Below are 13,686 nucleotides of genomic sequence, written 5' to 3' on the forward strand. Positions count from 1 at the left end.
ATTATGGAAATAGTGCTTTAGAATGAGTTCGTATTTTAATTTAATTGAGTTAGTGAATAGTCAGGCTTACTACGGGATTTCCTTAAGCCTACCCATTCTCTAGTGCCGGTCACGGGCCTAGAGATCGGGTAGTGACATTTGTTCTTTTCCGTACAATTGGAGGTAAGGATCAAATCGAATTGATTTGGACACTAGGGTAGAAAAAGAACACAAAATAAAGGAAGGAAGCGAGCGATTAGTCTATTTTTCCCAAGGGGGAGTCATGGTTAGCTCGCAAAGTTCTTGAAAGAACCCAAAACTTGATTTCCCACAAGGTAGAAAGTGAAATAGTATGCTCATTAGCCTCAAGTATTCGATTGCATGCGGTTTTTATAGTGCGAAATCCCTCATTCCATAAGAAAAAGAAACTAGAAGCTAAATATGAATTAATAAATAAAGAAAGATGAATAAACTAAAGTCAAATCAAGTATTAGAGAGGAGTTCACTGGTCAACTGTAGTCCTAGATTCTGTGAGCCAGCCTAATGAAAATAAGGAGAAACTCGTGTGGGCCTACCTAATAACACTCCGAACCAAATTACTTCTTTGTATGCATCCCAAACATCAAAACAGTCGCGTTCCTGCTTGTATTATGCTAGGATTAATATAAAAAAACATGATTTCTCCTTTTAGCATGTGGATTTACGTTTCGTCCCGCTTGATGATCAAGCAAAGCATCAATGCCGTCGGCCAAGCTTGTCAATGATGGAGATCCCAATGGTCCAAGCCATGAATTTGGACGTGCCTCAATTCTCGTTGTTCACTGCTTCCTCTAAAAGATTCAATCGAGATCATTCGAGAATGATATCAATGCTCGATCAACTGATTTCATTTCATTCGAGAATGATATCAATACTCAATCAACTAATTTAATTTTCTTGCATTTGTCCAAGCAATAGACATATGCCTAAGCTTGCCGCTTGCACGTGCTTTCACTCGACACTCGTGCTTATGCTCCCCAAATAGAATCAAACCATCATACTAAGCAAAGATTAGAAAAAGAGGCACAAAAGAAAGGAAAGAAATCGAAAGTTCTTTGTTCTTCTCCGTACGGTTGGGACTAAGGATCAAATCGAATTGATTTAGACACTAGGGTAGACAAAGAACATAAAAGAGATGAAAGACACAAGCAATAAGTATATGTTTTTTATTTCCCACAAAGTAGAAAATTGAAACAGTATGCTCATTAGCCTCAAATATTGCCTGTATCTTGTAGGATTAGAATTCCTAGTTGAGTCAGGACTCCTTATTAGATTAGAATTCCTTGAGCTAGTAGGATCTGCATCATCAAGGCTCCTTGTTGGAGTAGGATTTGTTGTGCTAGTTTAGTTTGTATTGTTCCCGCTTTGTTTGAAAAGATTCGTCCCTAAATCTTACCTGAATAACCTTCCTAACTACAAGAGATAACTTAAACAAAGTCCTAATTAGGTTAAAATACATGTGTGGCTGCAAAATAAGGCATAAAACCCTAATTTACATAAGTCATATAGATGGGCCTCATAACATAAGCCAAGTTAGGTCCAAAGTCTTCATATGCTCCAATTCAGCTTCTTTGGTCTTTTTAATCCCAATTATATTCATTCAAGCCCAATAAACTGAATTAAATTATTGAGCCTTGAACTTAAATCCAATTCTTCAAGCCTTGATGTGTCTTTAGCCTAAATGTCTTGGATAAGCTCATTGACTTGCAAGTTGAACTGAACTATGACTCTTAGTTGAATTAGGATTCCTTTTGCTGCTTGCACTCCTAATATCATCAGGACTCCGTGCAGGATTAGGATTCCTACTTGAGTCAGGACTCCTTATTGGATTAGAATTCCTTCAGCTAGTAGGATTTGCATCATCAAGACTCCTTGTTGGAGTAGGATTCGTTATCCTAGTTTGGTTCGTATCATGCCCCCTTTCTTTGAAAAGATTCATCCTTGAAATCTTACCCGATTATTGTGAAAAAAGCAAACATATAATCTCCAAGAATAATACTAACTCATTATCAACCTACAGAAACTATAGAACAAATAAAACTTTCAATGCCAATAAAATCAACATGTTCAATTAGCTCAATGGCATCAAGCAAAACATCTTCATTCTTCACCAGCTCAACCTTTGCTTCATCTTCAACAATGATCTCTTCATCTTGGATTTCGCTCAAAAGTTGCAAATCCTTTTCACCATCTTCATTCATCATGCCTTTAGTATCTTCATCGACTTCAGTAGAGCATTGTAACTCCTCTACGTCATCAATCTTTTTATTTTCACTCTTTAAAGCACTCTTTTTATTTTCCATCTCTTTCTTTTGAGCCTCTACTCTCATTCTTTCCATTTTATATTGGTCTTCATACACTTCTTTTGCTAAAAGTGGTGTAAGTGTGACTTTTCTCCCATCTTCTACAAAAGAATACCTATTAAGGAACCCATCATGGACAGCCCTTCTATCAAATTGCCATGGCCTACCAAGCATGATATGGCTAGTATGCATTAGTACTACATCACATTCACTTCATCTGAATACCTCCCAATAGTGAAAGCCACAATAACTTGTTTATTCACTTTTATCTCACCATAGTTGTTTAACCATAATAACTTATAAGGTTTTGGATATGGAATGAGATTTAATCCCAATCTTTCTACCATTACAGTGCTAGCAACGTTTGTACAATTACCACTATCAATAATGACATGGCATGTTTTACCTTGTACATGACATCTTGTGTAAAACAGGTTGTCCCTTTGTTACTCATGGCAATCATCCTTTTGATAATACATCTCATACACACAACTCAAAACAAATCAGAATTTAAATGACATGACAAGTAGAAGACAAAACTAGACTTAATGAACAAGATTAAGCCTAAACACAATAAAACATATAAGAACGAGATGTAATGAAGAATTACTATATTAATAAATGAATAAATGAAAAAGGACAGAATAAAATCACCAAAATGAATATTATTTATTTTCTTTTTTTTAAAACAAATATGATTTGATAGAAAACAGATTCAAAATTAAAGACAAACAAAGAACAATAGTAAGAACTAAATTAAAAGAAAGAACAAAGAAACACAAGGAATCCGAATTGACTAATGAAAATATGAAGGATAAAACCCGATGTAGAGCCAAAGCTCTTATACCAAATGATATGAAACCTCCACAAATAAGCTTGAGAACCCCTTTTGAATTGCGAACCCCAACATATTAATATGAAAACCCTAAGAACCAATTCGGTTCACCACTAAGAAAGGTTAGAAGATAGATTTCTTAGAAAGATAATCAAGAATTAGAACCTAAGGAAAACTAAGTCCCTTAAACCCCAATCCTAAGTACGCCACAAGGATAGATCAACTCCTTGATAAGTAAGTTTTGCATTCAAATAAGAATACAAGATACAAGTAATTTTGTCTTGAAAGGAAGTAAAAACTTCAATTAATCATAATCTGCCAAAGGTATATGAATTTTACATGTTCTAAAGATATATCCAAATTCTTAGTAAGAATAGAACTCTTACTTAACTAATAAGAATATACATCTACTCTAGGATAAAGATAACCTTCCTAACTACAAGAGATAACTTAAACAAAGTCCTAATTAGGTTCAAATACATGTGTGGCCGCCCAAAATAAGCTATAAACCCTTGCTTTACATAAGTCATATAGATGGGCCTCATAACATAAGCTAAGTTAAGCCTAAAGTCTTCATATGCTCTAATTCAGCTTCTTTGGTCTTTTTAAGCCCAATTAAATTCATTCAAGCTTAATAAACTGAATTGAATTAATGAACCTTGAACTTAAATCCAATTATTCAAGCCTTGATGTGTCCTTAGCCCAAATTTTTTGGATAAGCTCATTGACTTGCAAGTTGATTCGAACTATGACGCTTAGTTGAATTAGGATTCCTTTCGTTGCTTGAACTCCTAATATCATCAGGACTCCGTGCAGGATTAGGATTCCTACTTGAGTCAGGACTCCTTATTAGATTAAAATTCCTTGAGCTAAGAGGATTTGCATCATCAAGACTCCTTGTTGGTGTATGATTCGTTATGCTAGTTTGGCTCGTATAACGGTTGCATGCAGTTTTTATGGTGCGAAATCTGTCATTCCGTAAGAAAAAGAAACTAGAAAGTAAATACGAATTAATAAATAAAGAAAGATGAATTAACTAAAGCCAAATCAAGAACCAAGGAGGAGTTGACTGGTCAACCATAGTTCTAGATTCTATGAGCAAGCTTAACAAAAACAAAGAGAAATTCGTGTGGGCCTATCTAATCACACTTCTCCCCAAATTACTTCATTATATGCATCCTAGACATCAAAACGGTCACGTTCCTGCTTGTATTACGCTCAGATTAATAAAAAACAACCTGATTTCTCCCTTTCGCACATGGATTTACGTTTCGTCCCGATTGATGATAAAGCAACGCATCAACGCCGCCGACCAAGCTTGTCAACTGCCTTCTCATGATTCCTTACGCTAATCCTTGTTCCATCAGGAGTCCTCGTGCCGAGAGGAACAAGGAATGATGGAGATCCCAATGGTCCAAGTCTTGAATTTTGATGTCCCTTGATTCTCGTCGTTCACTCCTTCCTCCAAAAGAATCGATCGAGATTATTCGAGAATTACTCGCTGAGTTTAAGCATATCAATAAGCGGAGGAAAAGAAACTTACCAGGATTCCCCTAGTAACAGCGAGCGAACCGGGAATAGCCCAACTTGAGAATCGGGTGCCCTCGGGCATTCGAATTGTAGTCTGGAGAAGCGTCCTCAATGGCAGACCGGGCCCAAGTCCTCTGAAAGGGGGCGCTAGAGAAGGTGAGAGCCCCATCGTGGCCGGACACTGTCGCACCACAAGGCGCTGTCTACGAGTTAGGTTGTTTAGGAATGCAGCCCAAATCGGGTGGTAAATTCACCTACCAATAGGGAACGTGAGCTGGGTTTAGACTGTTATAAGACAGGTTATTTTTACCCTATTGATGATTGTGTCGTAATGGTAATTCAACCTAGTACGAGAGGAACCTTTGATTCGCACAATTGGTCATCGCGCTTAGTTGAAAAGCCAATGGCGCAAAGCTACGTGTGCTGGATTATGACTGAATGCCTCTAAGTCAGAATCCGGACCAGAAGTGGGGGCCCTCCGGCCCCCAAAGGCACGTGTCGTTGGCTAAGCCCTCGCGACAAACAAGCCGCGCGGGCCACCTTGAATTACAATTTCCACCGGGCGGTGGACTGAATCCTTTGCAGACGACTTAAATACGCGACGAGGTATTATAAGTGGCAAAGTGGCCTTGCTACCACGATCCACTGAGATTCAGCCCTTCGTCGCTCCGATTCATCCCTCCCCTCCTCCCACACGAAAAATCAAAACCAATTCCTAAGGTCCAGAATCCTAAGTAATTCCATAAACTTAGCGGACTTGAGAACACATCTAAGTTCTAGACAGTGCTACATGCAAGTCCCCCACACAATGTAGCATGGGGGCCAAGTGCCAAAATCCTAAGTAATTCTACAAACTCAGCGGACTTGAGCACATATCCAAGTTCTAGTCTAGCTAGTGCTGCATGCAAGTCCCCCACACTATGGATGCTTAAAGTAATTTCTTAACGCATTGCAGCACGGGGGCCAAGCCTCCTTGCACAGGACCCGGGGACAAGTCACATCACAGCCCAAAAAATCATTCAAACTAAGGTCCCTAAGCAAGCACCTTCACCAGATCACACACCGAAAAATCCCGATAGATCTGCAAGGTTTAAAAATCTTGACGGGCCTGTGGGCGAGGAATGCATGCGTGCCAGCGCCCATCAGGCCCGCTGGTGAGTAGCATCGCTTGCCCGTCAGCCACCACTAGCGAGCCAGCCGGCATGCATGGGCCCGTTAGCATAAAATCTTCGTGTGCCAGCCCTCTTTTGCCAAGGCAGTGCGCCCATCGAGCCTGTTGGCGAGAATCCTCCACACCAGCCAACGCGCTCGTTGGGCCAGGTGGTGAGGAATCCTTGAGTGCCAGCCCCCCATTATCGAGGGCAACACACCATCTGCCCACAGGAGAATCCTCGCATGCCGGCCAGGTTTCGTCGAGCCGGTTGGCGAGGAATCCTCGCCCCCCTAATTGCCGAGGCGATCTAATTAGGCCCGCTGAAAGAATCCTCGACGCCACCCGCGCCCATCCGTTAGTTGGTGAGGAATCCTTGCCACCCCCATTATCGAGGCAACAAGACCCATCCGCCCGCTGGCGAATCCTCGACGCCTGTGCACCATCACTGCGAGCTAGCGCACCCGTCGGGCCAATTGGCGAGGAATCCTCGCCCACCTCATTGTTAAGGCACGCCCATGGCTATGAATCCTGCACACCGTACCAATGCGCATATCTCTCCAGTTGGCAACGAATCCTCGCATGCCAGCCCCTCATTGCCGAGGCAGCGCAACTATCGAGCCCGTTGGCGAGAATCCTCGCAAGCGCGGGCCCGTTAGCACCGCATCCTCGCAGCCTAGTGCACGTTGCCAAGGCATCCTCGCAGGCGCAGGCCCATTGGCAATGCATCCTCGCAGCTCCATCATGCGCTGGGCGTGCCAACCCGCGGGGGCAATAATCCTCGGCTATGAACCTCTGTTTGTGAGAAATCAGCTGCTACAAACCTCTGTTCGAGCCTGTGCTGCGGCACTCTGCCACCACCATATTTGATGCCTCCACAGCCTTTTCCTAACAATCTATCAGCCGTAATATATTCTAGGGAGCCTAAAAAGCTTGTATAATTCTTATGAAATCAAGAGGATCATTGAATGCTAAGTTTGCTACTTGGTTGTCTATTATAGAGCGATCACAACATGGGAAGTAGCAATTTAAGCAAATATCTCACAAGTTGAGCGTGCACTTTTAAAGAAAAATGTACGAATGGTAACTCCAATAATTAAGGGGTATATTTATCGATATAAGAAAATAACCTCGTAAAGCTTGTATATTTATAAATTTGAGAAAACAACCCCATAATAGTGCTAATAATTTAATATGAGAAAATTACCCCGTAAAAGTGGTATATTTATCAATATAAGAAAACAACCCTGTAAAACGTGTATATTTATGAATATAAGAAAACAATCCCGTAAAAGTAGTGTAATTGCGAATCTGAGAAAACAGCCTCGTAGAAGGGGTAAATTCTTTAATATGAGAAAAGAACCCCGTAATACGGGTATATTTATCAATTAGAGAAAATAACCCCGTAATTTTGGTATATTTATGAGTATGAGAAAACAACCCCTTAAATGGGTTATTTTTATAATATGAGAAAACAATCCCGTAAAAGGGGTATATTTGTTGGTATAAGAAAATAACCCCGAAAAACGTGTATATTTAGGAATTTGAAAAAATAAACCCACAATAATACTAATAATTTAATATGAGAAAATGACACCTTAAAAGTGGTATATTTATCGATATAAGAAAATAACACCGTAAAATGTGTATATTTATGAATATGAGAAAACAGTCTCGCAGAAGGGGTAAATGTTTTTAATATGAGAAACCAACCCTGTAATACGGGGATATTTATCAATCAAAGAAAATAACCGCTTAAATGGGTTAATTTTATAATATGAAAAAGGAACCCCGTAAAAGGGGTATATTTGTCGATATAAGAAAATAACTCCGTAAACGTGTATATTTATTTGAGAAATGGACCCCATAATAGTAGTAATAATTTTATATGAGAAAATGACCCCGTGATAGTGGTATATTTATCAATATAAGAAAACAACTCCGTGAAACATGTATATTTATGAATCTTAGAAAATAACCTCGTAAAAGTAGTGTAATTTTGAGTATGAGAAAACAGCTTCGTAGAATGGGTAAATCTTTTAATATGAGAAAATAACTCCGTAATACGGGGATATTTATCAATAGGAGAAAATAACCCCGTAATTTTGGTATATTTGTGAGTATGGGGAAACAATCCCCTAAATGGGTTAATTACAACAACAACGTAAAAGGGGTATATTTGTCAATAAAAGAAAATAACCCTGTAAATCGTGTAAATTTATGAATTTACAAAACAACCCCACAATAGTGCTAATAATTTAATATGAGAAAACGACCCTGTAAAAATGGTATATTTATCAATATAATAATATAACCGTGTAAAACGTGTATATTTATGAATCTAAGAAAATAACCCCGTAAAAGTAGTGTAATTGCAAGTTTAAGAAAACAGCTTTGTAGAAGGGGTAAACTTTTTACTATGACAACAACCCGGTAAAAGGGGTATATTTATAAATATTAGAAAATAACCCCGTAATACGGAGATATTTATCAATCGGAGAAAATAAACCCGTAATTTTGGTATATTTGTGAGTATGAGAAAATAACCTCTTAAATGGGTTAATTTTATAATATGAGAAAACAACCCTATAAAAAGGGTATATTTGTCGATATAAGAAAGTAACCCCGTAAAACGTGTATATTTATGAATATGAGAAAACAACCCCGTAAAAGTAGTTGTCACGACCCCATCTGTGGGCCCGTGATCGGCACTAGGGAATGGATAGGCGTAAGGCCACCGAATCCCGTAGTAAGCCTGACACTCACTGACTTAAATAAATCTCATCTCATTTAATACTATTGATTCCACAATTTCGTAACCTTTAAATTTTACATAACTAATTCGGTCTGCCAGAAGAATTAGATTAGACCCGAAACTACAAAACATTACAACTGATACATCTACTATTTCTACTGCGGAGAATCTAAGAATTTACAAATTTACATGCCAAATCAAATACATCACCCGATGATGAAGGAGTCGGGTTACTAGATAAGGGTCGCGGGAAGACTAACAGTCACGGATCTGAAAAATAGAAGATTGAGATTGTCAGTCTCGATAGTGAGTTAAAATCATATATCCAAAAACATTTACATATACTTCGATCATACATTTATTTAATTTGAAATAAACATAAGTCATGTAAAAACATACGTGTCATGCCTTAAATTAAATAATTTTCACACACAATGGGACAGAGTACTTCAGTAGAACCTTAATCTCAACACTAACATTCGATCAATCTCAACACTGACATCTTGACTAACCTTAACTCTAATAGCTCGACTCTCTCATTCCAACAGAACTGGCGCCCAAAGAGCGAACCTCGATCAGGGACCTTACCTCCAGTCTGGTCACTTGTCTTAGCCTTTCGGCTCTCTTAATCCAACAGGTCTGGCACTTAGAGAGCAAGCTCGATCAGGGTCCTCACCTCCAGCCTGAACACTTGATTTCTAACTAAGCCAGTGCCCAGAGAGCAAGCTCGATCAGGGACCTTACCTTCGGCAAACACACTCTAGTAAGCCTAGAGAGCGATGCTCGAGCAGGGCAAGTCCTAATCTTTTCCTTTTAAATTTACCTATTTACCCTTTTTCCATCACTCTCGGATTTATACCGGAACACTCATCAAACTAATATGTTCTACTGTCGTCCCATCCCTTGTCATCATGCAATAATAAAATCAATGATAAAGGAAATGATATATAAATGAATAGTAATCAAAAGCATGATACAAATGAATAATAATTAAATGAATAATTTGAAATTGCATTAAAATAACCACGATAGCAAACCAAAAATTTATGCATGACACGTAAGCAGATATATGACTTTAACTCACAGCTTTGGCGACCTCCTAGCTTTGCTCCGATGCCTCGGTTGGAGCAAGCCAAACAGACGGATTATCTAATCACAAAAAATAATTTATCAAAACGCTGAAACAATTTACCATTAATCCTAGGTCTAGAATCGTAGGATTGACTATCTAAGAATCTCGACTCGGAAGAATTCTACCGGAAATCTGACAAAACCTCCCCTAAAATACGGACATTTATCCCTCGTAAATTGGGTCTAGGACCTACCAGAAAAACACTTCAAATATCCAACAATTTGATACAATTCACTATTTTCCCGACTCCGCCACACAACACAAATCACAACTATGGTAGGAAAACTGACAAACAATTATTTTAACTCACAAATATTTTCTAATACACAACACAATTCAATAGACACACAATTAAATCAAAGAATTCCAAAATCAACGGGCCAGAGAAAAAATTACCGAGACGCTTGATCGCTCGGTCGACTCGCTTCTAACCGCCGGAGTCCAATCGACAATCCGAACTCACCATCGGACTCGAAACGACGCGCTGATGACGATCATTGCTTCCAATTTTTTGATCCGACCCCCGATCATCCGGGGAGATTTGTGGATGATCTCGGCCGTCGATTTACAAATGAAGCCCGATCGCCACAAAACCGGTGCCATAGCAAAGCTTCAGTTGAGAGGAGTCGGGATACACCCTCCGATCGTCCATCCTCCGCCGGAGCTCGCCGGAAAAACCCAAAAACGCAGGCTGCCCCTATTTTCTCTCTCCACTGGATCTTCCATTTCCGACCACCCCAGGCGTTGCCGCTGCTGCCAAAAGATAGCCCTCGCTGAGGGAAGCTGATCGCCACCGGAAACAGCCGACAAGGCCACCGGAAACGGTCAGAAAAGCGCCCGGAAGCCGCTGCCTCTTCCTCACGCTTTTCGCCGCCTGCAGATGCTGCCAGCTGCCGCCGGTGCTACCGCTCTGTCGGCCAGTGTTCCACGCCCCCAGTGGTCGGCCTCTGACGCTCGCAGCTCCTCCTTTCCTCTTCTCCCTCGCGTCTTCTTCTCCCTCTTCCTTCTTCGTGCTTTCTTTTCTTCTTGCTTTCCTTCCATATCGACTTTTGGTCCCTTAAATTTTTCTTTCTTACCTTTTGTCCCTCAACTTTTTTAATTACTGCAATTTCGTCTAGCAAAATTTCCAATTAACCCCTAAACTTTTCTTTAGCCTTTCAATTAAGCCCCTAACTAATTAATTTGGCCAAATTAGAATTATTGAAAATACACAATTACATATATACCCCTGGCCGACATATTTATTTACAAAAATACTAAACATACAATTTTCATTAAACGGGGAAAATAACCCTACGGGACATTTGCTTATAAACGGATGCCTTTTGGCCTATGCAATGCGCCGGCTACGTTTCAGTGGTGTATGATGGCCATTTTTCATGATATGATCGAGGAGTCGATGGAGGTATTTATGGATGACTGCTCTATTTTTGGTAATTCATTCTCTCACTGTTTGGCAAATCTAGAACGCATGTTAGCTAGGTGCATTGAGGCTAACTTGGTGCTAAATTGGGAAAAGTGTCATTTTATGGTGAGAGAGGGAATCGTTCTAAGGCATAAGATTTCATATGCAGGGATGAAAGTCGATAGAGCTAAAATAGAAACAATATCTAAGCTACCACTCCCTAGTTCTGTTAAGGCTGTTAGGAGTTTCTTAGGCCATGCTGGGTTCTATAGAAGATTTATTACAAATTTCTCTGAAATTGCTAGGCCTCTTACTCAATTACTAGTTAAGGATGCACCTTTCATTTTTAATGATGCATGTGTGTCTTCTTTTGAGTTATTAAAGAAACTTTTGGCCACAGCCCCTATCATGGCTTCGCTTGATTGGGGTCTGCTCTTTGAACTAATGTGCGATGCTAATGACTATACAGTTGGAGCTGTGCTTGGATAAAGGTTTGATAAAATGTTCCAACCCATTTATTATGCTAGCAAGATGTTAACAGGAGCCCAAGAACATTACACTACTACAGAGAAGGAGTTGTTGGCTGTTGTTTATGCCTTCGACAAATTCTAATCATACCTCGTCTTATCAAAGACCATCGTCTTCACTGACCATTCAGCTTTGAGGCATTTGTTTAATAAGCATGATGCTAAGCCAAGATTGATAAGATGGATTTATTATTGTAGGAGTTCGACATTGAGATTAGAGATAAAAAGGGCACAGAAAATCTGGCAGCAGATCACCTATCTAGACTAGAGAATCCGAGCTTGGAAGCACTTGATGAGAGCATGATAGATGATTGATTTCCAGAGGAGCATTTGTATTCATTGAAGGTATATTTCGATTCTCCTTGGTTTTCTGATTATGCTAACTATCTTGTGGCTAGGGTCTTGCCAAAGGGTATGACTTATCAGCAATAGAAGAAATTCTTTGCTGATTTGAAATACTACATTTGGGAAGACCCCTTCCTATATCGAGTGTGTGCAGACCAGGTCATCCGCCGATGTGTTTATGGCAAAGAGAGTCTCTAGATCTTGAGGCACTATCATGAAGGACCTGTAGGAGGCCATTATGCAGCAAACCATACTGCTAGGAAGGTGTTGGATGCAGGCTTTTATTGGCCAACTATCTTCCAGGATGCTAGAACCTTTGTTCAGGTTTGCGACGCTTGTCAGCGCTCAGGTAATATCTCTGCCCGTGATGAAATGCCCCAAAACAGTATGCAAACAGTCGAGATATTTGATATTTTGGGTATTGACTTCATAGGATCCTTCCCTTCCTCAAATGGTAATAAGTATATCCTTGTGGCTGTTGAGTATTTCTCCAAATGGCCGGAGGCACAGGTCTTACCTATTGACGATGCTAGAGTTATTTGCAGGTTCCTTAAAAGGTTATTTACTAGGTTCGGCACACCTAGAGAGCTAATTAGTGACAGGGGAACACATTTTTGCAACGCTCAATTGGAGAAGGCACTTAGGCGCTATGATGTAACGCAGCGGTTCTCCACTCCCTATCACCCACAAACCAGTGGGCAAGCTGAGGTTACTAATAGGGGTTTAAAATGTACCTTAGAGAGAATTGTGGGTGTAAGTCGGAAGGATTGGGCCTTGAAACTAGATGATGCATTATGGGCATTTAGAACTGCATATATGACCTCCATAGGTTCTACGCCCTATAGGCTGGTTTATGGGAAGTCTTGTCATTTACTTGTCAAATTAGAACATAGGGCTCTTTAGGCCCTTAAAACTTGCAATTTTGATTTGATTCTACAGGTAAGGAAAGACAGTGACAACTGGGTGAATTGGAGGAATGGCGTCAACAAGCGTATGAATACTCCTTAATTTACAAGGCAAAGACAAAGAAATGGCATGATCAGAGGCTCAAAGGTCCTAAGGAGTTTCAGAATGGAGATAGAGTATTACTATATAACTCACGTCTTCAGTTGTTCCCAGGGAAGCTCAGGAGTCGATGGTCGGGGCCCTTCATGGTTAAACAAGTTTTCCCATATGGCACAATCGAGCTTCATCATCCCAAGAAGGGTGATTTCAAGGTCAATGGACATAGGCTCAAGGTGTATCACAGAAATTCATTAGAGACTGAGCAGCGGGTTAACATGATTTTATACCTGCAACAATGATTCATATTAAGTCCAGCTAAATGACTCAAGAATCAAAAAGAAGTGCCCTTAAGAGGCATTCCCATTCTAGTTTTATGTTCTTTTCTTCAGTCCACTTTTATGTTATCATTCGTGGCATGCTTGTTGATCTTTAGAACACTTACTTTATATATTAAACATAGTTGTATGAATTTAGGGTTGGAATAACTTATGTCGGATTTTTGGTAATCGGTGAAGTGGGACTTTCCCATTTGATTTATTTACTTGATTTACAGCCTAAATGTGTGCTTATATGTGTCAAATGCAGGTAGGGAGTTCGACGACTCGAGATGGCGAAGGAAAGCCCGAACTCCACCCTTTCGACCACGGTTTCCATGGCCATCACGGGCTACGACACCAGGCT

At 40.0% G+C, this 13,686-nt stretch overlaps 1 protein-coding gene across 1 annotated transcript; it reads left to right on the forward strand.

The window, feature by feature from the left end:
* The first annotated feature begins 11,299 nt into the window (after window positions 1-11,299).
* Window positions 11,300-13,304, forward strand: LOC125369801. The gene is made up of 4 exons (XM_048373011.1): window positions 11,300-11,605; window positions 12,304-12,849; window positions 12,940-12,991; window positions 13,120-13,304. The coding sequence occupies exons 1-4, from the start codon at window positions 11,300-11,302 to the stop codon at window positions 13,302-13,304; spliced, it is 1,089 nt and encodes a 362-aa protein (XP_048228968.1).
* The last annotated feature ends 382 nt before the right edge of the window (window positions 13,305-13,686 follow it).

This window comes from Ricinus communis, chromosome 1, assembly GCF_019578655.1.
Source record: "Ricinus communis isolate WT05 ecotype wild-type chromosome 1, ASM1957865v1, whole genome shotgun sequence".
In the NCBI taxonomy this organism is placed as follows: domain Eukaryota; kingdom Viridiplantae; phylum Streptophyta; class Magnoliopsida; order Malpighiales; family Euphorbiaceae; genus Ricinus; species Ricinus communis.